The 27,112-nt window shown below is 45.6% G+C and overlaps 1 protein-coding gene across 1 annotated transcript in view; it reads right to left on the reverse strand.

Annotated features, from left to right (window-relative positions):
• Nucleotides 1-27,112, reverse strand: part of BAHCC1 (BAH domain and coiled-coil containing 1) — a 164,046-nt gene that overhangs the window by 60,870 nt on the left and 76,064 nt on the right. The window contains exons 3-5 of the mRNA XM_044673368.1: nt 8,365-8,487; nt 3,481-5,247; nt 2,859-2,967 (exon numbers count right to left, since the gene is read on the reverse strand). Coding sequence (XP_044529303.1) covers nt 2,859-2,967; nt 3,481-5,247; nt 8,365-8,487 — 1,999 coding nt within the window. The remainder of the gene's footprint in view (nt 1-2,858; nt 2,968-3,480; nt 5,248-8,364; nt 8,488-27,112) is intronic.

The following is a 27,112-nucleotide window of genomic DNA, read 5'->3' on the forward strand; positions in this document are numbered from 1 at the left end:
ACACCCTACACCAAGATAAATTCAGAATGGGTGAATGACTTGAATATAAAGGGGGAAACTATAAACAAGTTAAATCAACACAGAATAGTTTACTTGTCAGATCTGTGGGATAGGAAAGACTTTAAAACCAAGCAAGAGTTAGAGAAAATTACAAAATGTAAATTAAATGGTTTTGATTATATTAAACTAAAAAGTTTTTGTACAAAAACAATGTAGTCAAAATCAGAAGGGAAACAACAAATTGGGAAAAAATCTTTATAACAAAAAACTCTGACACGGGTCTAATTACTCAAATATACAAGGAGTTAAAGCAATTGTATAAAAATCAAGCCATTCCCCAATTGATAAATGGGCAAGAGACATGAATAGGCAATTTTCAGGTAAAGAAATCAAAAGTATCAATAAGCACATGAGAAAGTGTTCCAAATCTCTAATAATTAGAGAAATGCAAATCAAAACTACTCTGAGGTATCACCTCACACCTAGCAGATTGGCTAAAATGAAAGAAGGGGAGAGTAATGAATGTTGGAGGGGATGTGGAAAAATTGGGACATTAATGCATTGCTGGTGGAGTTGTGAACTGATCCAGCCATTCTGGCTGGCAATTTGGAATCATGCTCAAAGGGCTATAAAAGAATGCCTGTCCTTTGATCCAGCCATACCATTGCTGGGTTTGTACCCCAAAGAGATCATAGATAAACAGACTTGTACGAAAATATTCATAGCTGCACTTTTTGTGGTGGCAAGAAATTGGAAAAGGAGGGTATGTCCTTCAATTGGGGAATGGCTGAACAAACTGTGGTATATGCGGGTGATGGAATACTATTGTGCTAAAAGGAATAATAAACAGGTGAACTGGAAAGACCTCCAGGAACTGATGCAGAGTGAAAGGAGCAGAGCCAGAAGAACATTGTATACAGAGACTGATATACTATGGTAAAATTGAATGTAATAGACCTCTGTACCAGCAGCAATACAGTGATCCAGGACAATTCTGAGGGATTTATGGAAAAGAATGCTACCTACATTCAGAGGAAGGACTGCAGGAGAGGAAACACATAAGAAAAACAACTGCTTGAACGCATGGGTCGGGGTGGACATGATTGGGGATGTGGACTCGAAACTACCACACCAATGCAACTACCAACAATTTGGAAATTGGTCTTGATCAAGGACACATGACAAAACTAGTGGAAATGTGCAACAGCCATGGGTGGGGGGATTGCGGGGGGCGAAGGGGAAAGGAGGAGCATGAATCATGTAACCATGTTAAAAATGAATATTAATAAATGTTAAAAAAAAAAAAAGAAAAGAAAAGGGGTCCATGTTTCACCAGACTTCTCAAGGAATCCAAAACCCTAAAGAGGTAAAGAACCTCTGACTAAGAGGAAGGCCTCTAGCATGTCAGTGGGATCCTACAGATGGTGGATCTCTGGAAGTATATGGACAAGAATCTTGGCCACAATTAGAAAGCATGGATAGACTGTGTCTGCATTGGAGGGAGACCCCCGTGGATAAGATGTCTAATGGATTTGTAGTAATGGAGCATTCCAAACCTGAGGTAGAGTTTATATAGAAATATCAAGATCAGGTCAGCTCTATGATCTAAGACCTTTGTAACTAATGGGGATATTTGGGTGGGTGGAAGCCCAGCCTCCAGGCTATTAATATTATTATTATTATTATTATTATCACTAATAATGGCTCCCATTTATATAGTGCTTTTAATGGTTTACAACAGCCATTAAAATTCTGTTCTGTTGCCTCATTATGGTCTATTCTTAATGGCTGTGCCAGCAGAGCATAAGTTCTGGCATGTTCTACTAAGACAAAATACTTAGAGGCCTGAGACAGACTATGTATCGTCTGTGGCCTGAGGCTCAGCCTGGCTCAGAGCATTAGCAGAAGCCAGCCATTGGGTGAATTCACTTGGTTACAGTAAGTTATTAAGCCACCTCCTAGGTGTGGGAAGACTGGGATCTTGCATTAGAGGAAGGGAAAAAAAAATCACCTATTTTTCAAAACAGCAATAAAGTCAGTAGCTTCCAAGAGAGACAGTGTGGCGGAGGGGTTAGAGTGCTTGCCTCTGACACATACAAGCTGTGTCACCCCCAAGCAAGTACCCCAGCCTCTCAGAGCCCCGGGCAGCTCTCTGAGACTCTAAGAACAGATGCTGTTGGCAGAGGAGAGCTTCCTTTGAGTTGGGGCAGCTAGATGGTGCAGTGGTTAGAGCAGTGGGCTTGAAAATTCAAATCTGGTCTTAGACACTTACTAGCTGTGTGACCTCTGAGTGAGTGTCCCTTAGTAGCGTTGGGCCTCAGTTTCCTTATCTGTAAAATGGGCATAAGAACAGCCTTACCTCTCTCGGGGTTGTCACGAGAATAAAAATGAGATAATATTTATAAAGCATTTTGCAAATCTTAAAGTAGTCTATAAATGCCAGCTGCTATTATACTACTTCTCCTCTACCTCCTCACTGAGAATGCTCTACATTAGTTAAAAAATAAAATAAGAACAAAAAAAGCTTATAAAGTACTTTACGCAGAACAACAGTGGTAGCAGGGAGACATTCTATTTCGTTCCATTCAATTTCAGTTTATCCCTATGAGATCCTTGAAAGGGCAGGGATTACCCTGACCTATTCTGGTGAGGAAAAAGCTCTTCCCGGGTCAGGTGAAGTGATTGGCTTCGAGTGATACGCCCAGAGAAGGACACAGGGAGGAAGGTAAGCCAGGACCGCCCGGCCCCCGGCTCAGCGCTCTTTCTACATCACCTTTCTCTGCACCAGGATAAAGCGGACCCTGGACAGATGGGTGTGTGTGCGCCCCTACCCCGCCACCCAGAGCCCAGGTCCTTACTGGAGAAGCAGCTCCCGGTTCGTCAGGCCCAGCCGTTCATCCCCGCAGAGTCGGCTCCTCTCCTCTTCGGCTTCCAGATCGATGACGTGCACGGAGCGGTTGGGGCCCGCTGCCCAGAGGCCAATGAGGGAGAAACAAGAGTTAGCGGTGCAGGGCCCCAGCAGTGAAGGGCTAAGGCTTGACATGGACTGGAAGGGGGGCTCAGACAAAGCGTCCTCAGAGCAGAGCTCAAGGAAGGAGATAATGCCCACGGTGGGGACTGGCACTGCAAGTTTGGGGTCAATGTTTGATGGAGTGATTATGGGGCATCGTATTAGAGGGCAGCAGGAAATCCAGAGGGAGGGAGAAGGAGGATAAAGGGTCTTGGGCCAGCATAAAGCACCCTCTTTCCAGCTATGGTGGAAGAATGAGGAAAGGAATGGCCTGCCTCCCTCCTGGAGAGCAGACTGCCTCCATTTATTCCCCCTGTTATCCCTCCTGAACTCTAGAAGGCCTTAGGGCCCTGTGGGTGAGCCTGAGGTCAGGCAATGAGAACCAGATGGGGTCCATAAGCCCATTCTTCACTCCACCCCCACTCTAGCTTGAAGCTCTGGTGACATCACCCCAATTCTTCCCTCCCCACCCCCCCTTTTCCCCTCTGGTCCTGTACCTTTGAACCCAGGCACTGCACGGCCCTGCCGGCTAGAATTAGTGCCATAGGAAGGCTCTGGGCGGCTCAGAGTGTCCTTCTGGCGGGCCACAGCCACAGCAATGCCCACAGGGGGCTGCCTCACCTCCCCATCACTATGGGGGGCCTCATGCTCCCGGCTCCGGGCACAGTCAGGCCTCTCTAGCTCCCCTTGACCCTTGCCTGACTGGAACTTCACTTCTTGTTGGACACAGCTGGCTTTGATATTTCCCAGACCGACAAAGGGGGGCTTTTGGCCCACAATAAGTGCTTGGTTGCTATACTTGAGTAAGTTCTTCATGGCAGAGACCTCGTCTGGTGGGGCCGGTAGCTCTTGGGACATGAGGGCTGCCTGCTGTAGACTGTTGCTGAAGGGGTCAAGGTAGGAGCCCTTCCTCTCCTCGCTGATGGAGATTGGGGGGCCCTGACCCCCATGGACCGTCCATGGTGGCAGGTGGGGTCCATTGTAGCCCAGGGATGCCGACTCAATGGATTTCCTCTGGGCTTCAGCCCCATTTCCCGTCTGTTCCATCTCAGGTAACAGGTGCTGCTGATGCCGTATCCTAGCAACCTTTTGGGCACTGGGGCCGGGGGCCTCTTTGGCACCCTTGTCTAAAGTGCAGCAGGTTTGGTTGATTTTCACACACAAGGGGTCCTGGTGGCCGGGGCGGGAGCAGTCCTGAGAGGGAGGGGGCATCTCAAAGTAGCTTCCCTTCTCAAGGCCACCTTTGGGGGGTGCATGGGGTAGATTAGGAAAGGGGCCTTCAGATCCAGTGCTATTGAGATATTCCAATCCCTTCAGCCTTGGGTTGAGGGCCGCCTCAAAGCCCAGCCTCCGCTCCCCCTTGCTCTCAGCCTTTAGGTGGGCGTAGGAGGTTCCATAGGACGCTGGGTGGTCAGCACCCACCTCATGGTGCCGATCCTTCCCCTCTCCTGCCAGGCATGGCTCTGATGCCACCTGGAATGACCGGCTCTTGTCAGGTAGGTGCCCCACAGAAGGCACAAAGGTGGGCCCACTGAGTTTCAGGTCTCGGGTAGCTTTGTCTTGCAGGGGGCATAACATGTCTGGATTGGAGTGAAGCTGCAAGCAAGGAAACGTCCCAGAGCTGGTGCTAAGTGGGGGTGGCACAGCTGGCAGGCTGGAGGGTACTGTGTAGGAAACCGAATGGTGAAGCAACTGCCTCCGCTCTAGACATTCACCGTATGGCTGGTTTGGCTCATGGTGGCCCAACTCCCGCTCCCGCTCAGGCCGTCCTGCGTCCTTGGCACAGCGGCTAGGCACCACCCCCACCCCGTGTCGAGGCAGCATCCCCCCCGTACAGCTGGCCAGGACAGCTTTGCCCACCTCGCCATTGAGCACCTTGGTACTCAGGAAGCAGGAGTTGAGGTGCTTGGCTCGGTTCTCACAGGTACTTCGAGGATGGGTACTCTCTTTGCAGTGCCCTTCAGGAGTCATGGGCATTACCAGTTTGTGCCTCTCCTTTACGTCGTCCTCTACTGGCCGATCCTTGCCCTCTGCCTTGCCTGTCTTCTCTTTGCCCAGTTCCTTGTTCATCAGGAATCGGTCAAACTCCTTAGGGCCTTTCTGGAGGTGGCCTGCCTCACGATCTCGGCTGCAAGAGCCGATGGGATGGCCTGGGGCCGCTCGGGCAATGCTGGGGAAGTTGTGATTGGGGGGCAGAAGCGTGGGCTGGGCAGGCAGGTTGCGCAGATAGAAGTTATCTGGAACACAAATGAATAGAAGGTCAAGAGGAGAAGTGGTGGACAGAAGCAATCAACGGGTCTTTCAGCATTGTTGTCCAAGGAGAGGCCCATAATCAACCAGAGGTTGCTTCTTCTTCACATTCAATCAATCAACAAACATTTATGAAGTCTCTACTATGTGCCAGGCACTGAGTGAGGAGCTGTTGATGCAAAGACAAAGATGAAAACTGTCCTTACCCTCAAGGAGTTTTTGAGAGCAATAGAAAGTAAGCCCCAGAGACAGGGCAGCTAGGTGGCTCAGGGGATGGAGAGCCAGGCCTGGAGGTGAGAGGTCTTGGGTTCAAATGTGATCTCAGATATTTCCTTGTTGTGGAACCCAGGGCAAGTCACTTAGCCCCAGTTGCCTAGCCTTTATTGCCTTTCTGCCTTAGAACTGAAATTTAGTCTCCAGTATTTAGAAATGATATTTAGTATTCTAAGACAGAAGTTACGACTTTAAAAAAGAAAGAGAAAGAGAGATAGGGAGAGAAGGGGGGAGAAAGAGAAAAAAGAAGAGAGAAAGGAGGAAGAGAGAGAATGAAGGAGGAGAGAGAGAGAAAAGGAGGGTGAGTGAGAGAAAAAATATAGGGAAGGGAGAATGTGAGAGAGAGAGAGAGGTGGGTGGGAGAGAGAGATATGGAGGAGGAAAGAGGGGAAGGGAGGAAGAGAGAGAAAGGAAGGGAAAGAGATAGAAGAGAAAGAGAGTGAGAGAATGAGAGGTAGGGAAGAAGGGAAAGAAAGAGTGGAGAGACAGAGAGAGGGGGAAAGGGAAAGGGAGAGAGAGGGAAGGAGGGGTCTCTCCAGGGGTAGCTCCTAGGACTAGGTGGACATTTTCCATGCTTTAGGTTCTCCAGCTGACCGCAGGGAAGAGAGGGTGGTTGTGGCTGCTTCCCTGGAGCTGGGAGGATGGATGGTTCAGGGGAATCTTTCTCCCTGAGGCTCAAGCTTCCCTAGGTGGCCCTGCCTGCTTTTTTGTCTGCCTGACTGATATGCCCATCACTACAGGGTTCCAGAGGCGAAGCCCATGTCACTGAGAGGAATAGGCTCTCAGGTAGAGGGAATCCTACCTTGGACCTCACCCTTTCAGGCAATTCTCTCCTTTGTCTCTGCAAAGATGTAGGCTCCTGCCCTGCTCTTAATGCCCTTGGCGGAAACAGGCCTCTAGCCCCTGGGGGCCACGGAGGACTCCTGGAGGCAGGAGGGTCCCAACTTTCTCTCACTGGGGTTGCCCAGAGTTGACAAGCATTAGGGTAGCCTGGCCAGGCATAGGCTGGGAGCTGAGGGCTGAGAGCTGAAAGACTAGTGGTGTGAGGGTGAAACAAAAGAAACATTTGGAACTTGTAAAACTGTCCTCAGTCATGTAAATTCCTCTGTCAATTTCCTGCTAATTAAAAACAAGGGGGAGAGTGGAAGAAGGAGGGAGGTGGGGATAGAGGGAGGGGGGTGTGTGTGAAACCTAATTAGCTCAATTTCCAAAACCAAATAATGTTCTTGGATTAGGCTCCCGACACAATATTATGAAAGCTGAGAGGCCCACTAGGCAGCCTCCTGTTAAAACCTGCCTGCTGGAGGCAGCACCCCAGGAGCTCCCCAGGGGCTCTGGTTTGCAAGGGAGGGAGGGTCAGGTTTCTTGGGCTTGGGACAAGCCACCTGCCTGCTTGTGACAAATGCTGTCAAAATAGCTCTGCTGGGATGGAGATTAATTCAGGGTGGTGGGGGAGGAATCCCCTCTCACACATACACACAAATACACACATGACAAATGAGGGGACTTTCTCTCTCTCTCTCTCTCTCTCTCTCTCTCTCTCTCTCTCTCTCTCTCTCTCTGTGTGTCTGTCTGTCTCTCTCTCTCTCTGCAGAGTACAATAGCAATCTTCTTCAGAGCATGCCCAGGGAGGGAATCTCTAGGATGCTGAGCCCCCAGAGCTTTATTTCTTGCCCTCACCCCATTTAGAGACAGAAATATCAAGAGGCCACTGGATGGATACATGTCTCACTGATCTCTAGGTGACAAGGAGGAGAAAGAAGAGAAGCTAAAGGGAGACTCATTGGACTGTGGAGAGATTCCTAAATACTGGACTGTTGTTCCTCAGTGGCTGAGAGCACCACCACAGAGAGTTCCTGGTTTCCCCAGACTGTGAACAAGAGATTTCTGGGGGGTATCAGGGGGCAGCTGGGTGGATCATTGGATTGAGAGCCAGACCCAGAGACAGGAGGGTCTGGGTTCAAATCTAACCTCAGACACTTGTGATCCTGAGCAAGTCACTTATTCCTCATCACCTAGCCCTTACTGCTCTATTGTCATGAAACCAATATACAGTATTGATTCTAAGATGGAAGGTAAGGGTTTTAAAAAAATTAAAAGATTCCTGGGGCATTTTGGTCTGGCCTTCAGAGGCAATAAATATAAAGTCCATCATCTTTTTTTCTGAATTTAGGACAAGTTCCTGGAGTCCTAAGGGTGAAGCTAAAGAGCAGGAGGAAAGATTGGATTCAGTCTGGCTGAGGATGGGGCAGGGCTGTAGTCATGGGCTTTCTCCCCTTCCTTGTACCCTAGCCTCAATCCCTAGCTCTTACTTATCTCACAGCTAGGCCTTCCCCTCTAAGCCTGCCTTCCATTCATTCAGGATATATCTCGTATATGCTCAGCTATTTGCACACAGTCTCCCCCTTTGGAATGTGAGTTCCTTAAGGACAGGGACTATTTTTCCCTTTCTACAGGGCCTGACTGGCAGTAAGTGTTTTCCAAATCTTCTGGACCATCATTTGACTCATCAGGATATTTCCTTCATTAGGTGGTCAAGTGTCTCCCTCTGACTAGTTCTTTTAATGTCCCAAGAGAGTGCTACTCTCTTCCAGATGGCTTTACCCCACAAACCACCCCATTTTGCCAGAATTTGTCGTCATCCAATCATAGATCTCCCTCTGACTTATCTCCCTCATCCCACCCCCATCCCCACCCCCCAGAATGAATGTTCCCAGGGCTTGGGCACACATTCTCCAACTTGGGCACCAAAAGCTGCTTTCTTCCACATTCCCCACCCGCTCCCATGGCAATTTCAGCCACAGCTCCATCCCATTGCCACTGGTACTTGCCTTTTTGGGTTTCATAGAAACGGTGTTGCCCGTAGAGAACGTTGCTGTTTCCATGGTGATCTAAGTGGCTCATGGGTAGGAAGGTAGATGCCAGGCTCCCCGAAAATCTGGGGTACCCTGGAGCTAGAGAAACAGAGAGACAGGCTGGAGAGGCAGAACCACTGGCCTCCCGGGAACCTGGCAGCCCCAGCCCAGACACCAAAAGTAGTGAGATACCGTCCAGCCATGTATAGATAACCCTATAGAACTCCATATAGCACACCAGTGGGAAATCAAACCATCAATACATCATATTAACTCTGACTTGACTAATACCATCCCTCCGGTGCTGCACAAATTGAATTGCTGATGGGATGGAGGGAGTGGAGAGGGGAGGGGACCTGCTTTGATTTTCATTTCCCGACCTCAGCCACCGTGGTGAGAAGTGCTCAGAGGGATAGCCGCAAGAGAGGAGTTTTTGAGAAACCTCTCAGGAGAGGTGAAGGAAGAGATGAATGGTGAGAGCTCACCTCACAGGAGAGGGGGCAGGAAGAGCTGCTTTTGGTAGCAGATGAGGAAGAAAAGGGTGCCGTTCCAAGGACCCTCTGCCTGGAATTCCAAATCTGTCAGTGAGAGAGGTAACCTTGGGCACAAGGAAGGCTTTTTCTCATTATTGGAAGGGCAGTGTGCAGAGGGAACAGACAGGGTAGCTTGGTGGTGGGGAATGGGGCAGAGAGCTTTTACACTGGACTTTTTAGGATTTCTCCTAAGCCCTTAATTGGTCAGTTGGAAAATGGGGAAATGCCTCCTATTCTTAGCAAGGGGCTGAAAACCATCAGGAGTAATATTCACTAATATTTATATAGTGGTTTACAGTTTGTAAGGGATGTCACATACATGATCTCATGGGAACCTCAGGACCAGCCTTTTATGCTAGATAGAAGAGACATGGTTGTCCCCATTTGACAGGGTGTCTAATTGATGGCAAGACAGGAAGTGAGAATCAAGTCTTGCCACCACCTATTCTTATTTAATCTAAACCAACCAGAACTTAATTCAGCACTATCTCTATGCATGGCAGTCATTAGGTGCTGAGGATGTAAAAACAAAACAGTCCCTGCCCTTGAAGGACTTATGTTCTACTGGAGACTTGGGCCACAGAAGAATAGGGGAGCTGCCTATTATTAGGGCCTTATAGAGTCCTAAAGAGGGGCATAGTGGACCCAGAAGTCAAGAAGACTCTTTTTCCTCAGTTCAAATCTGACCTCAGACACTTATTAGCTGTGGGATTCTGAGAAAGTCACTTAACCCTGTTTGTCTTAGTTTCCTCCTCTGTAAAATGGGCTAGAGAAAGAAGTGGCAACCATTCCAGTGTTTTTTTTGGGGAAAAAAAAGAGATCACGAAGAATTGGACATGCCTGAAAAAATGATTAAACAGCAACAAAGGTGGTAAAGTCAAAGTAAATTTTTCTTACACATGAATATACTACCCGCTCAGTTACCATATAAATTGATATTATTTATGTGCCTTTCCCAAGTGATGCTATATAGCTTAGGTGTCATTCTCCTGACCAGACCAGGTCTTCCTTTTGATCTAACTCTTTGTCTGAGACAGTCAAGGAGTCTACAATACCTACCCAAGCACCTCAGTTCCAAAAGCTGAACAATACTGGTCAAGCTTAGCTAAGACTCCCCCTTAGCTAAGAAGATTCCTTCCTTCTTTGTAGCTGGGGTAGAATGAGAGAAGAGAAGTTGGTGATCTGCTTTCAGACCTAGTCTTTTTTTCTCACCTTCCCATGCTTCTCTCTACATAACTGGGTAAAAAACCAGAATCGGTAAAATTATCTCAAGTCCTAATCTTCCTGATTTTAGGCTCTATTTTCCTAGATAATAAGAAGGGGTCTCCTACTGCCACCCTACTATAGCCAACAGGACAGGGATTGGGTGTGTTTGGAGAGGAAAAGCTACTATTCATGGGCTGGCATCAAGTGTGGGATTCTTCTTTGTGGTCAGAAAATTTTTTTTTCCCACCAGGCCTCAGCGCATCAGAACTGAGGAAGTAGACAGCCTCCCCATGGAGATAAAGAGAAAGGCTTTGGCTGTGGTGATAGTGTTCAAAGTTAAAATCAGCTCTACCCAAGCACTAGGGACATATGTTCCATAGCCTGCTTCTCCCACAGGCCCACCCCCTCTCCATAATCCTGACCCTGCTCCTGTACCTTGCAGCTGCCATAACAAATATGGAATCTCAAATTCCTCAGTTTAGTCCATTAGCAGCCTTCCCTTAAGGGAATGATGTGTAAGGCTGAGAGTCATCTTCCTTACTACTTCCAGCCTCTACCCAACAAGAGGTCAAGAAATAAATTTATTCTCTCATTGAGGACAATTCTCTCCCTTGGAAATAGAGAGAACAAGATTTCCTACTTCGGTGGGATTACCATGGCAGGAATGGGATAGTTGCTTTTTTTTTTTTTTTTAAAGTCACTGAATAGGATTCAAGAGCAAATAACTTCTGCTTTTTCCTACATGTCCTGAGACTAGCTTCATTGAACTAAGAAAATTACCCCCTGTCCTACCAAAGCCTATGGATTCTTTTTGAGGAAAAGAAACTAGACTTTTTTTTTTTTTTGCTTTCTCAGAAGGAGAGAATGAGGTGGGTAGGATGAAACAAAAGGAATAGCTTGAACCTAACAGCCTAGAACTACAAAGTCCGGTCTGTTTGCTGCCATCCTGCTTATGTTTTAAGGAGATTCAAGGGTATGGAACCACTCTTGGATGTCTGCTTATCGGGCTCAAGTATAACTAGAAAGACACTTTTAGTAGCATAGCAGTAGTCCTGATCTCTAGACATGACCCACCATGCTTGCCTGACCTGAGGTTGAGCAACAGAACTGCGTTTGAGAAGTTAGAAGGTGGGGAAATAAGTGGTTCAGTGGATTGAGAGCCAGGGCTGGAAATGGAAGATCTTGGGTTCAAATCTAGCCTTAGATACTTCCTAGCTCTGTGACCCTGGGCAAGCCACTTAACCCCAGTTGCCTAGCTCTTCCTGCTCTTCACAGTATTGATTCTAAGATGGAAGGTAAGGGTTTAAAAAAAGAAGTTAGAAGTGCAAGCATGGGGTGGAGGGGAAGAGAGGGTGGAATGGAACCCAAGTGGCATATAGGAGCTCTTGGCACCCTGAGAGAAACACCCTTATCCTTTTTCAAAGATGCTCCCATTTCACTTAAGCAGCTTTTCATCTAATTGCTATCTCATTTTCAACTGTGAGAAGGGCCTTCTGAACTTTGATAACTTCCAAGAGAGAGGCCTGGCCCAAAAGGAAAGACTTTAGGATCCTGAAGAAGCATAGGGCTTACAGACACCAGGACCAAGAGTCTCCTGATGCAGTAGGTAGAAACCAGAGTCAAGGATGCAGAGTTGTAAGTCAGATTTCCCAGCTGGGAGATACCTAGTCTTGGCATCTATCCCCTACTTAAACTCTGTGCCCAATCCTAATGTGATTCTTAGAATCTGTTGAGGCACAGAGCTGGTTTGCCTCTGGTAACAAAATTCTGAGAGGAGAACGTTTTAACAGCAGCTAGGTAATACAATAGATAGAGCATGGGGCTTAGAGTAAAGATCTGAGATCAAATCTGGTTTCAAACACTAACTGTGTGACCCTGGGCAAGTCATCAACCTCTGTCTGCCTCAGTTTCTCCAACTATAAAATGGAGATCTTAATAGCACTTACTTTCCAGGTTTGTTTTTAAGATCCAATGAGATAATAATTGTAAAGCATTTAGCCCAGTGCTTGGCTCACAGAAAGTTCTTCATAAATGTTAGCTATTATACTTGTCATTCATGGGGGATGTCCTAGCCTCAATTTAGAAAGTAAAACCCCAGGATTGAATTTCTGGCCTTTTGCTGAGACCAGAGCAGGAGTGCCTTAGGTGGTTAATCCCCAGTCTTTAACAACTGAAAATCCAAATAAAGAAGCCTCCTTAACACCTTCCTTTTCCGTCTGCCCCCAGCTACTGGTCTGGGTGGACCCCTGACATTTCTTCCTGCACCCCCAATGCAGCTTCTCATCCTTGCCTGTCCATTCATAATAATATGAAAAATGGCTGGTCAGCAAGTCTTATGGTGGATACATGGCTACCCTTATCTCAGAAGAAGGTTGGGAGGACATTCCCAACCCAGAGAAAGGGACAAAGAGACGATGCCTGATCCCTACTGCTGCTGCCTTCCTCAATGAGGACACAGATGCAAAGTTTGAGAGGAGTGGATAGACTTGGCCCCTGTCTGGTTTGTGCTGAGGCACATCTGGAACAGATGTTTGCTAGATTAACCTCAGCTGCTGGAAAACATTTTTGAGAGAAGCTGAGAGGGTGGGGAAAACAGGGGTGGAGGGTTGGGAGGGGCAAGGGTGGAAGTAGTGGTGATGGGAGGTTACTGCTTCTCTGCTACCCTAAGCTAGGGGAAGGGACAGATTGGTTAAATCACTGCAGCTGTTCTCTTTTAATTGGCTGTTGTTAAAACTTTTACTGGCCCTCGTTTTGGTAAACAGAAGTCTGTAAATTCTTCTATCCCAGATGCCAGTTTCCCAAGCACAGAACCCCCCTGTAACCCCTCAGGAGGTCCTTGCCTCTTGTTTCCCCATTGGGAGGAGCCCATACAAACAGCTGGCAACTGAAAAGACATCTCAGGGTGGGGATGCCCTCCCCACCCAGTCCTCCATTGCTCCCTTCCCTCCTAGTCTGGGGACAGGGAGGGTGAAAAGCTAACCCACTGAATGCCAGAGAAATTACTCTTTTTCTCTGTCAAGGGAATTGGGAAAAGGGATTCCTAGGAGGCAAAGGCTGGTACTGGTGGGAGTGAACAACATATGACCACTTGTTCTCCACCAAAATGAGACCCTATAACCACGAGCTTGCTTCTTCTGCAGGAGCCATCTTCTGAACTTTAAACTGGACCAAATATAGCCAGATAGCAGCTGTTCCTAATGTCTTAGAGGTTCAGTAAGTGACAGGAATGGTTGCAGAGGGACAGGGAGAGGTGGTAGGTACAATGGAGGGAATCTGCCCATGTCTGTCAGGAGCACTGAGGAAGATCACAGTGACAATTAGGCAGACCCCATCAGCTCCAAGCTGCTCTGTGTACCACTGCCTCTATTCTTTGGCTCCCTTACCAGCTGTGGAAGCAGAGGGAAGGCAGGGAGTCTTGGGGGGGGGGGCTTGGCTCTGGAAAATGCCTTGGCCAACACTGGGCCTCTTAGTTTCCCCTGACCCTAGGAAAGAGATGTATAAAGAAAAAGAACAAGAAGGGATGAAAATGAGGACATGGAAGAAGGAAAGGGGTGGGGGTGGGGAGAGTGGGACGAAGAAGGAAAAAGAAAAGACCACTGGGAGAAAACAGCGTGGGAGAGTAAAGCAAAGTAGAAACGAGAGAGAGAGAGAGAGAGAGAGAGAGAGAGAGAGAGAGAGAGAGAGAGAGAGAGACAGACAGACAGACAGACAGACAGACAGACAGAGACAGACAGAGACAGAGAGACAGAGAGAGGATGAGAAAGTAAAGAATTGGCGCCTGGGGGTACATGTGTGAGTCTGATAGGAAATGAATGGGAGGGGGGAAAGGAAGGAAGGAGAGAAAAGACAAAAGATAGGGAGAAAGAGAAAGAAAGGAAGAAGGAAGGAAAGAGAAAGTTGGAAGGAAGGAAAGGAAGGAGAACAGGACTTGGAGATTCTAAGTGCAAAGGAAGCAAATGAAAGACAGGAGACAGAGAAGATGGGAAACTAGCCCCTTAGACTCTGACAGGCCTGCCTAACTGGATGATAAAAGACTTCTTTCTTCCAACAAGATAGAACCCTCTGAATTGAAGAAAATTTTTAAAAAAATGATTTTTATGAATTAGAGCAGCTGTTCTTGGACCTGCTCATCCTCTGTTTATTGCCTGAGTTGGGGAAAACACTAGGATTCTTTCAGGGGCTGGGGCTGGGCTCTGCCTGCAGCTGTGCTCAAGGAATGTGCCTTGGGCTCAGCAATGGCTCATTGCTGAGCTAGCCTGGAGAGGTGGGGGTGGAGAGAGGATGTGGTGGGGAGGGGGAAGGAGGAGGAGGAGATAAGTCATCAGGGACTAGCTCATTGTAGGACCCAGAGGAGCTGAGATCCACTCTTTCTAACTCCTCAGTCAGGGCTTGGTTGACATCAGTCCTTGGGAGAATGAATATGTTGAGACTGGATCCCATTATACAGGAGGGTCAGGGAGAGATGCTGAAGGGAAAAAGGAAGACGAGGAAACAAGTCAAGGACAAATGGTCCTAGGAAAGAGAAGAAGGTACTTTGGGATGTGACAAGGAAAAGAAGACAGTTGGGGGTAGGGCTGGTATTATTCAGGGATGCCAGGGAACGAAAGTAGGGAGATGGGGGTGGGGTGTAGAAAGACCTGTAGGAAAGGGAGAGAAAAAAGTAAAAAGAAAAATAGACTTGAGAACTGAGCAGTGAAATGAAGTTTTTGGAACTTCAGCCTTGGAGTACTAAACAGAAGGGAGCTCACCACTGGACAGTACTCTCCCACGGGCATTCCCAGAAGGGAAGGGGACCCAACGTATACCTTATCCCCTCCTTTCCCTCTCCTCTAATCGGCTGCATTCTGTTATGGAGAGTCTGACTACTGTTTAAGGTTGTGGCAAGTCCATATGGAGATTCAAGCCCTCTATTGTTAACTGTGCCCCTTGCTCCATCCCTAGTAGAAGCGAATTGCCATGGAGACCCAAGAGACTTTTTTTCTTTAAAGAAAAATCCTATTAATATAAATGGCAACAATTAGGCAGAGGATAGTCAGAATTGGGGAGCAATCAGTACCTAATGATGTGTAATAAAGCTGGGGGAAGTCATTTGGCCTTTCTACAAGCCAATTGTGGGAATGGGTGGAGGATGGGATACAAGGAAAACCACATGGACCCCACTAGGTCTCTGGGCTAGAGTGAAGCAGGGATAGTGTTCCAACTTTAGTTAAATCTTCCAAACTTCTCCCTTTCCCGGTGCCCCGGGGCTCCTCTATCTGGCCAGATCCCAGAAGGTCCAGGGTATTTGCATGAGGAAGACCTTGAGAAGGTAGAATAGAAAGATAAGATTGAGGGGGTAGCTAGATGGCTCAGTGGAAAGACATCCAGATCTAGAGACCAGAGGTCCTGGGATCAAGTGTGTGTGCTGTGTGACCCTGAGCAAGTCATTTAACTCCCATTCTGCCTTGGAATCAATACTTAGTATTAATTCTAAGATAGAAAGCAAAGGATTTTTTTTTTAAGAAAGATAATGTAAAGAGAAGGTGAGATTCAACCCCTGACTTCCTTCTGAGTCTCTGATCTCCCAAAAGTATGGGACTAGAGCCACTGATACTGTGACCTCATTTTATGAACCAGATTGGTTAGATCCATAGATACCATGACCTTATTTTATAAACCTCTCATGCAACAAAGAGAGGCAATGTAGTAAACCAAATAGAATGTTGGACCTAGAGTCAAGAAGACCTGTGGCTATAAGAAATGATAAACAGAATGATTTCAGAAAAAGCTGGAAAGATTTTCATGAACTGTTGCAGAGCAATATAAGCAGAACTGGGAGAACATTGTACACAGTAACAGCAATATTGTATAATCATCAGCTATAAAAACTTGGCTATTCTCAGCAGTGCAATGCTCTAGGACAATCCTGAAGGACTAATGACAGGAAATGCTATCCACCTCCAGAAAAAGAATTGCTGGAGTTGGATGGATAAGGATCAAAGTATGCCATCTCAGATCAGTGTATCTATGGTTTTATTTTGGGGTTTCAGTTTTGTATGAGTGTGCTAAATGTTTTGAATCTTATAATTTTGGAAAATGTACGTTGAAGAGTATTATTATATGTAATTGGGGAAAATAAAATATCTCTGAATTAAAAAAAATACTTGTGATCAAATCTCTCCTTAGATACTTAATAATCTGTGTTATGTCTTTGATGTTTCCTTGGTAAAGTCTTTGTTTAAAACTGTTTCTTTTGCTGAAATTGGAATGTTCCAAGAAAATGAGTATATAGCTAATGTGCTTAGCATTAAGATAGAGGAAGTTGGTTAAATTTAGACTAGATTTGCCTGGCTCTCCCTCTGTGGAAAGGTCTGGGTAACCTCCATTTTAAAGGATGGGTCCAGGAACAATCATGGTTCACAAGGGAACAATCTACTAGGCCTAGGTGATGGGCAGAGAAGGAGGCGGGGGAGAAGGGGAAGCAATAAAGTGGAGTTTCTTGTAATAATAGTGGATAATTGCAAGGACGGTTTAGGGAGAATTAAAGCCCCAGCAAACTAGACTTCAGGTGCCCCCAAACACCAGAAAATTCTATTTAGAGTTGGAAGAAGCCTTACAGATTATCTAGTCCTTTATTTTATAGATGAGAAAATTAAGGCCCCCCAAGAGGTCAACAGAATTGCCCAATGTCCCAAAGTCATGCCAAGTCAACAAGTATTTATCATGTTTATAATGTGCTAGAGAATACAGTGAAAGGCAAAAAACAGACCTTGTCCTCAAGGTGCTCACATTTTTTCTAAACAACCCATATCTTCTGTTTTAGTATAAATTCTAAGACAGAAGAGTGGATAGGACTAAGCAGTCAGGGTTAAATGACTTGCCCAGGATCACACAGCAAGGAAATGTCTGAGGACAAATTTGAACTCTGGTCTTCCCAACGCCAGGCCTGGTGCTCTACTCACTATGCTACATAGCTGCCCTGGGTGCTCATATTCTAATGGGAGAGACAATGGGGAAACCACAACGATACAAGGTAAACACAGGGTAAATGAAAGATGATTTCAAAATGATGGAAGAAACAAGGAAAGGCTTCTTGCAGAAGGTGGGACTTCTACTGAGATCTGAAGGAAGCCAGGTTCACGGATTACATAACTTGAGCTGGAAGGAATCTCAGAGGCCATCTAGCCCAAATATTAAGTGGCAGGGCCAAAATTCAAATCTAGGACCTTTGACTCTGAATCCAGTACTCTTTCCATTACTGGCCAGGCCTCTGCTGGAAGCCTCTCCTTGATGGCAACTCTCTAGGAAGAGCCTTAGGTTCAAATCTGCTGCATATCCAACTGGGTCTAAAAGGAACCCTCCAATTCAATCTCTCCTCCTCATACTAGAGTAATTCTAGGCTGGCTGAATTTTTGGGAGGAAAGAGAAGGGGGGGGGTTTCATTCTTTTTTTTCCTTTTCTTTTTCTGTTAAGAGGATCCAGAAGTCACTCAGACCATCTTATACTTCAGGCTAGAAAAAAAAAAAAGGAGGAGGAGGAGGGCTGGGGGGTTATACCTATTTACTGGCTGAGTGCTTAAATTATTACCTTTTCTTATGTCATCATACAAATAGGGAGTATATGAGAGAGAAGAGTAACCTTCCTCAATGGGCTCTGTGAAGTCCTCCTTTCAGAGCTGATGTTTCCTGGACTCTGTTTCCTCAGATTTAGACAATGTTCCCAGTCCCAGAATAAAGATCCTCCCCTTCTCATTTCCTTTCCTCTTTCTTCTCCCAGACCATTTCCCATTTGGTCATTCTCCAGGAGGAAGTGGCTGGTGTTGTTGGGGATTGGGGAGAGGGGAAGGGAGGTAAATGGGGAAACAAGACTTCTGGCATGGGAACTGAATGGAACTTGGGGAAGGAAGAGGTGGGAGAAGATGCATCCCAATTCCTCCTCTTGGGCTCAAGTAGCAGCAAGCCCCCTGCCCTCCTCTCTGGCCCACAGTTGAGGACTGACATTTGCCAGGGCAGACCTAGGCTCCTGGGGCATTCCCCACCCCCAACCCTCTTGCTCTGAAAGCCCTGCTCTGTTTGGGATTTAACAGGCCTAGGGAAGGTTTTACAGGACTCCAATGCTTCCCCTGCCAGCCAGCCCTGGGCCTCCTCTATAACTCCCTTTCTCTTCAAGCTAGGAGTATTTCTATGGAAAGCAGTCTCTCTAGCCTCCCCTCTCTCTTCCTTCCCCCCATCATTGTCTTGAGACAATAAGACCATTTTCCCAAAGGCACAAAGCAGCAGGGTCTGTCTCCCAGGCTCAGCTCCCAGTTCCCTTCTCTCCCTGCTGTCCAGGGGGTGGGGGTGGGAGTGGGGATGCAGGAGGGAGTTGATAGGGAGAAATAATTAGAATTTATACTCCCTCCCTCCCATGCTTTTTTTAGGACCCTCACCTGTTCCCAAACTGCATTCCTTGAGCAAGAAGAAAGGCAGGGGTATGAGAATGTGTGGAGATGGGAAGGGTAAGGGAAAACATTGGGCCACCTGGTTCTTGTGACCACAAATTGGTTAAGATTTTTTTCCCCTTGACTTCCACTGTAATAAAACTTTAAGAAGCTCTAGGACTGGGTTACAAGAAAAGGAGTGTGGCAAATGCAATCATAAGCTAGCTCCCTTGATTTGATAATGCCTTAACTAAATTATAATCGTATCTTAATATAATAATATATAAAATCTAAGATGGGTTAAAGAGCCAGTCTTGGAACCAAAAGACTTGAGTTCATCCCACTCCTGCCACACTGGCTAACTCACCTTAGGCATGTCTACTGCTCTGGGTTATTCTCTAATCAAGTTGCAGAAAAGGGCTGGCCTACACTTGATAGAAGGAGTTTCCTCATGCATGTAAATGCAAATAAAATCATGGGTCCAGTTCCTAAAGATAGGATCCTAAAAAAGCCAAAAAAAGCCAGGTCCCATAGGTTTCCTTTTCTTTCTTTCTTTTTTTTTTTGAACTTCTGTCTCAGTTATCAGTTCTAAGACAGAAGAGTGGCATGGACTAAGCAATCAGGGTCAAGTGACTTGCCCACAAACACACAGCTAGGGAATCTGATGCCCTAGGTCTTCCTGACTCTGGGCCTGGTTCTCTATCCACTCTGCCTAGCTGCCCCAGTCTCATGGGTTTTCCTTGGATAAGGTTTGAGGGCTAAGAATGACAAGTTCAAGAATCAACAAATAGCCCAATCTTAAATCTAAAATCCTATCTGATTGTCCACTTGGCATGGTGAAAAGGATACTTGATCTGGGAATCAAATCTGTACCAGACAGATTAAAGAAAAAGGGAAAGGATCGTGGAAAGGATCTTGATGCACAAAAATATTCACAGTAGTCGCCTTTTTTGTTGTTGCAAAGAACTGGAAACAAAATGTTTGCCCATCAATTGGACAAATTATGATATAAGAAAATGATGGATTATTATACTATTGGGCCATAAGAAATAACAAGAGGAAAGACTCAGAGAAACCTAGGAAGATAGGTATAAATAGATGCAGAGTGAAGTGAGCAAGGTCAGGAGAATAACTTATACAATGACTTCAGTATTATAAAGGAAGATAACTGTAAAAGATCAGAACTTTGATCAATTCAGTGATCAATCAGAAGATGAACTGGAGGTGTAGAATGAGTCCTACATCTTTGGATACAATCTATATGTATGGATTTGTCATAAGAAATAACTTTGGGGGTGGGTGGGATGGGCAGAGTGAGAGTTGTGAAGAATAAGGGTTAGCAATAATGAGGGGGGAAAGGAAGCAAAGAGACAAAAAACTACAACAAATCCTTAAAAATAAAAAGAAGAGAGCAGAAGGGAAATTCAGAAAAGTGGATATGGTCAAGGGCAGTGATACAATACCATATTAAATTTAAAGTCTACCCTCCAAAATCAATTCAATAAGATTTGTGATTTTCTGTGCAGTTTTCTTTTCCTGTTCTTCTTTGTACAGGAAAAGGTTCATGTTCAGTATTTTCAAAATTCATAAAAATTTTTTTTTCAAATCTGGGATCAAATTTTACTCCTGACCTACAAGTTACAAAGCTACTGCTCAGTAGTATAGTAAAGAGAATGCCCAGGACTAGGGGGCCAGAAAGACCTGAGTCCAAGTCCTGCCTCAGCCACTTATTAGTTACATATTGTTGTTTAGTCGTTTTAGTTGTGTGACTCCATTTGGGGTTTTCTTGGAAGAGATATTGGAATGGTCTGCCATTTCCATCTCCAGCTCATTAAAGATAAAGAAAATAGGGTTAGGTGACTTGCCTAGTCTCTGTGAACAGATTTGAACTGAGGTCTTCTAGACTCCAGACTTTGCACTCTAACCACTGTATCATCTAGCTTCCCCAACTAGTTATGTAACCCTGGACACACTACTTTGCCCTTTCTGTGCCTCTGTTTTCTCATCTGTTAAATGGGAATAATAATAACACTTACCTTTCACAGTTGGGATGAGGATCAAATGCATTACTATGTAAAGCACTTTGAAAACTTTAAGGAGCTCTATATAAATATTGTTGTTGTTATTGTTAGGCCTTGGACAAGTTGGTTCACTTTTCTGAAACTCAGCTGCTCGCCTATAAAATGGCAATAACACTTGCACTACATAAATAACTGTAAGCTCTAAAAAGAAAAAGTGCTGTATTTTGTAAACTGCTGTATAAACACGAACTTTTGTTATTAGCCTTACTCTACTCTCAGCAGCTTCCTGAGTCCTCTAGGTACAACAACATACCCAACATTTTCCCTAGAGTCTACTGTCCTTGCCATCCCAGGCTCCATCTCACCTAGCCTGCTCAGTAGTTGTCCCAATAGGAGGAAGGGCACAAAGATTATTTTTAAGTAGAGACAATCAACAAGCATTAATTAAGCTGATTCATATATGCAGCCCTCCTCCGTGGCACTGAACTAAGCATGGGGCATGCAAAAAAAAAACCAAAAAGACTGATAAGATCCACATCCTTACTCTTGGGGTGCTCATATTTTAACTATGTACAAATGAGATATATGTGTATATGGTATGTAATACTAATATATAAATATTATCATATATTACATAAATGTGTATATGTATGTGCAGCAAATACAGCAATAGCTGATTACACCTTAAACATTTTTACAATTTTTATATGTGATAGCCCCAATTTTCCTAATACTCTCTGTCTCTCTGTCTCTCTGTCTCTCTCTCCCTCTCTCCCTCCCTCCCAAACCTAAGTTCAAATCTGGTCTTATACTAGCTGTGTGGCCCTGGGCTAGTCACTTAAACCTGTTTGCCTCAGTTTCCTCATCTGGAAAATGAACTGGAAAAGGAAGTGGCAAACCACTCCTATATCTCTGCCAAGAAAACCCCAAATGGGGTTTCAAAGAGTTAGACATGACTGAAACAACTAAAGAATAATCTCAGAGGGCCAGTACAAGTCCTTGGGGCTAAAGGGGAGAAGAAGGTGCTTTTGCAGAAAGTGGGACTTGGTTTGAATCTTGAAGAATGCTAGAGAGATCAGGGGGAAGGACTGAGGAGGGAGGGAATTCCAGGCATTCGGAAAAACTAGTGTAAGGAGATAGAATCTGGTGTTTGAAAAAGAGCAATATGGATTTTATTTTCCTGGTCCAGATCTGCGATTTATTGGTGTAGGTGAGGAAATCCCTCCTGTCAATGCAGGTAAGCAACTACCTCCAAGTTAAAAGTCTGTAAGAGTTGCTATTACCACTGAGAAGCAGCACGTAGGTATAGCTAGTTGGTTCAATGGATAGAATGCAGGGCCTGAAGTTAGGAGAATTCATCTTTCTGAGTTCAAATCCTGCTTTAGATACTTACTAGCTTTGTGACCCTGATACTTAATCCTATTTGCCTCAGTTTCCTCATCTATAAAATGAGCTAGAGAAGGAAAGAGCAAACTATTCCACTATCTTTGCCAAGAAAATCCCAAATGGGGTTAAAAATTGGACAATACTGAAAAATGACCAAACCAGATCATTGAGAAGTTAAGTGATAAGGCCAGGATCACAGTCAGAATGTATGAGAGGTAAGAATTGAACCCAGGTCAGTTTGATTCCCAGGGAGCTCTCCACTCCCCTCACACTGCCTCTTTTCAATATTTTTTTTCATATTTTATTGTCATGCAAAACACACTTCCATAATGATCACTGTTATAAGAGCAAAGTTATACATAACCAAAACCCCAAAATAAAACCAAAAATTCACTGATATGAAAGACAACTCCACCACTTCTTTCTATGGAGATGGATAGCATTCCCCATCATAAGTCTTTCAGGACTGACCCAGATCAGTGCATTGCAGAGAGTAGCCAAATTTTCACAGATAATCATCATCTAACTTAATATTACTTTTTAAAAATATAAATATTTTTCATATCAGAAAATCTCGCTTTCCAGGGAATCTGGTTTTTATTTGGTGAGATCAAGATGTACGTACCAGGCAGTACATTGGACAGAGCACTAGGCCTGGACTTGGGGAGAACCTGGCCTCAGACAGATTTGCCTAGCCTATATGCCACTCTTCTGTCTTAGAATGAATACTAACACAGAAGTTATGGGTTAAAAATATTTTTTTAAGTATTTGCTACAGTGAAGGCTCAGATTCAAAGCCTCAGTGAAGATCCTCAGGAGGTATAATTTTCAAACTTTGCCCAGATGCCTTAGTTTGGCTCTGCCTGAGAGATGGAAGCTGTGACTCCTTCCATCTGAGGGAAGATGTCAAAAGCCCAGGCAACAGTGGTCAGGTTCCTTTGGAACAACAGGAGTGGGCAGTCTGCCCCAGAGCCCTGGGAACTCCCTATGCCCCTGGCACACACTTCAAAGGGAGGAGAGGTATTCCACTGTAACCCAAGCTCAGAAGGGAACCCTTCCAAAAGGGAGTCCAGCCCTGAGGGTGGGGGGAGGAGCAGGAAGCCAGGCAGGCTTTTGGCCTGGGTATGTGGAGAGCAGGTGTAGAGACTCACGGAATCCTGGGACTCCCAGAAGCCAGGAGGCTTCCAGTTCAAAAGAGCCTCTGGGATCGTTGCAGAAGTCCTTTCTCCAACTCCAGTGCCTTAAAATATCTTTGATATTCAGGACAAATGATTCAATGAACTTCTCTCAAACATTTCTAGAGACAGAATGCTCCCAACCCCTTTAGGCAGGCTGCTCTCTGCCCCCCCTAGGATAACTCAGACTCTTGGGTTCTCATTCCGACCTCTAATGCAAGCAAACAAATCCAGTTTTTCTCCCTTACAACAGCCCTCGCTAACCTGGTCACTCTCCCAAGAAGGCCCTCTTAACTCTGTCAATCTACCAGCATTTAAAGAGTGCCCACTATGTGCCAGCCACTGGGTTATGTCCTGAGGCTACAAATTCAACAAGGAAATAGCCCAGACCTTCCAGCATGACTGGTCTATTTGACCATCATTTATATTTCTAAAGACATAGCCTCAGACTGCCCTTGGGACCATGCCAACAGATGTGTGTATCTAATAATAATAAAAGTGGTAATGATCGTGGCTCACATTTCTATTGGGTTTTAAGGTGGACAAAGCACTTTCCTTGCAATGGCCCTGTGAGGTCTATCTCCCCAGGGGAGAAAGGCACCAGTGCCTTTTCTCTAGATATATAGATATGGGAATACACACAAGAACCCAGAAGCACATACATACCTTGCATGAAAACTGGTGAACCTGGCTGGCTTTCAGCAACTTCTCTGACACCTATTACCCAGGTGACCTAAGGGCAGCTAGATGATGAAGTGGACAGAGAGTTGGAGCAGGGGCTGAGAAGCCCTCAGTTCAAATCCAAATTAAGATACTTAATTGTGTGACCCTATGCAGGTCATTTAACCCATCTTTGTGACTCAGTTTGCTTTTACGTAAAACAGAGGGGGGAATAATAGCACCTATCTCCCAGGGTTGAGACAATATACTTTGTGAACTTTAAAGCACGATAGAAAAGCTAACTATTATTGTTGTTGTTGTTACTGTTATTACTGATAATGATAATGATGCCACTTAAACGCAGAATCTCAGTTTCCTCATAAGATGGGGGGCAATAATTGTTATTCCGCTACCTCAAAGTGAGGTTCTATGAGGGAAGTTCTTCTGAAACTTATCTGTGCCATATGATTGTGAGTTATTAATATGATTATCATTATCATCCCTGGCTCCTTTTCCCATTCTGGAAAGACTCAGAGCATTAGGACCATCTTAGAAGGGATTTGCTCTCATGATAATAATAATGCATATTTATAAAATTATATTTCAGTTTGCAAGTGCTTTATGTAATTATCTAATTTGGGGGTCATAAGCACCCTGTGAGATATTACTAATGCCTTTGTTTATGATATCCCCATTTTACAGATGAGGAAACTTAGGCTCTGAGAGGTTAAAAAGACTGAAGACTTGCTGATGGCCCTGTGGCTGGTAAACCTAAATCCTCTTGACTTCAGGTTGGATTCTATTCCAAACTACCACTTCTATCCCCTTCCTGTCCAATCTTCTTAATCAACTCCTTGAACATCATTTGTTGTCGTTAGTTATTTTCAATTGTGTCTGACTCTGTGATTCTATCTGGGGTTTTCTTGGCAGAGATACTAGAGTGGTTTGTCATTTCCTTCTCCAGCTCATTTTACAGATGAAGAAACTGAGGCAAACAGGGTTAAGTGACTTTCCCAGGATCATACAACTAGTATCTGAGGCCAGACCTTGCTGATTCCAAGCCCAGGGCCCTATCCACTGCACCATCTAGCTATGTATCATTAAATGGCTATAAAAAACAACTCTATGTCACTCCTAACTCCAGGATACTTTGGCTGAGAATCCTGAAGGATTTTATGTTTTAACTTGGCTTGGAAATAGGAGAGAAGGCAAGGATGAAGAAGAATGACTGTGTGACCTTGGGCATCAGTCACTTCTCTACCTCCCTTTTATCAAGAGTAAAATGAAGGTGTTGGACCACAGAGGAGATCTCAAAAATCCCTTCTATGAAGGGAATTCATCTCTTAGAAAGTGTCCTTGATCAGAGATATAGTAGGGAAAAATGGAAAGCCATGACCATGGAAGGACCACCTTAGAGACTGATACATTTCCCAAACCTTAGAAGGCCTCCTCTGGAGTCATTTCTTGACCAAAAAAAAAAAAAGTCTTTTAAGTGCATTCAGGGGGAATTGGAGAATATCATACTTCTTTTTAAGAAGACATAGACCTCATGGAATGTTAGGGTTAGCATCTCAATGATGTCCAAAACTATTTCTGGGTTTTTCAGGAAACCTGCTATGAAAATGGGAAACTTTGTCTCTTTTCCCCAAAGACTAAGCCGAACCCCCAGACATAAGCTATTATTAAAAAAATGCTGAAGATCATGGGGAAGAAGAGATTGATTTTTGAAACTGGAGAGTGCCTCAGATCTGTCAGGATCTGTTTGACTACGATCCCTCTCTGTCCCAGCTAGAGACAAAGTTTTGACTTAAGACTTCAGCAGACTAGATATTTGGGAGTTTAGGAGAGTATTTGAGAATTATGCCTTAGGCAGGCTTGGGAAAACAGAAGGATAAGGGGTTAAAGTTAGGGTAAGAGGTGGGCATATATAAGGCATAAGCCATGCCTGGCTTCTTTCAGAATTTCTGCCCCCTCCGGAGACAAGAGACCACAAGAGAAATAAGTTTCAGAAGTCTCTGCTCTGCTTTCCTCACCCCCAACTTCTAGCCTGTTCCCCATTTCCCTCCCCAGCACAGGCCCCCATCAAACAGCATCTTCTTTCATTGGCCTTGTGGGTGGTCCCGGTCCTAACAGCTGGGGGGGTGGGGTGGGAAAGGAGGGGGCAGGAATTCCCTGACAATAGAACCAGCTGCACTGAACCCCACCAGCACCACCCCTGCTCTGACCCACCCAGAACAGGGTGGGCCAGGATGCTTGGCTTACCTCAGCCCAAGAGAGGCCCTACGTCCCCTCTGACCCACTCCATTCGCCACAACCTCTAACCAGAAGATGAATCCATCTTCCCCTAGTTGGAATAGGCCTCCTGGGAGGGCCTGGGGTTTGAAGAATAAGGGGGTAGCAGCTGCCCTTAGCTCTCTGTCTTGTCACCAGATGTTACTTCATGACCAGCTCCAGACCAAGTTCAACTTCTCTGCCCAGCTCTACAGGAGCCTATTAGCTTCCCTAAGTCCCACCCAAAGAGTTCACAGAAAGCCCAGGCACTACCAGGGCTCCAACATCAATTTTGGGCTGGCGGGAGCATCAGGAAATTCATTCCTCCCCTACCCAAGGACCTCACTGGACAGCAGATGCAAAAGTCCCCAAACCAGGGAGGGTGTGCCTGCTGGAGGAGGAAGAGGAGGAAGAGGAGGAGGAGGAATGAGAGGAGGAGGAGGAAGAGGAGGACACAACTCTGGAATGTTGAAGAGGACAGGAGCTGGTTGCTTTTCTGCCTGTTTCAGTCTCAAAGCCTTCCTTACTCCCATACCCTTCTGTCCTGCCCAGTAACCCACCACCCTTTTGAAAACCCTGTCCATTTCACCCTGGCTGCTTTTGGGGGGATCCAACCTTTATATGCTTTGTGATGGTTGGGGAAGGAGCTTGGAGGGAGGGGGTGATAGGAGATGATGATTTGGTTTTCTTTCTTCTAGGGAATGAAGAGAAATGGGGGAGGTGAGCCTGGGTTGGCCAGTTTGAGTGCAATTTCACAGTGAAAAGATTCCTATGTTCCACCCTGTGCCTGGGTCCACCCCATTCCTAACTCACTCCCTTCTGCCTCCTTGGCCTTGCCATGTGCCCCGACCCGGCCTCCCCTCCCTTTCTCCCCTGAACACACAAGGCAAAGGAACAGGCCTGAGCATGCCAGAAGCCAGTTGGCACCCATCCAAACTAGCAGCCAGGCATGATGCCAGGGCAGGTTGCCAATGCTACACCTCTCTCTCTCTCTCTCTCTCTCTCTCTCTCTCTCTCTCTCTCTCTCTCTCTCTCTCTCTCTCTCTCTCTCTCTCTCTCTCTCTCTCTCTGACT

Source organism: Gracilinanus agilis, chromosome 4 (genome assembly GCF_016433145.1).
Source record: "Gracilinanus agilis isolate LMUSP501 chromosome 4, AgileGrace, whole genome shotgun sequence".
Classification (NCBI taxonomy): Eukaryota; Metazoa; Chordata; class Mammalia; order Didelphimorphia; family Didelphidae; genus Gracilinanus; species Gracilinanus agilis.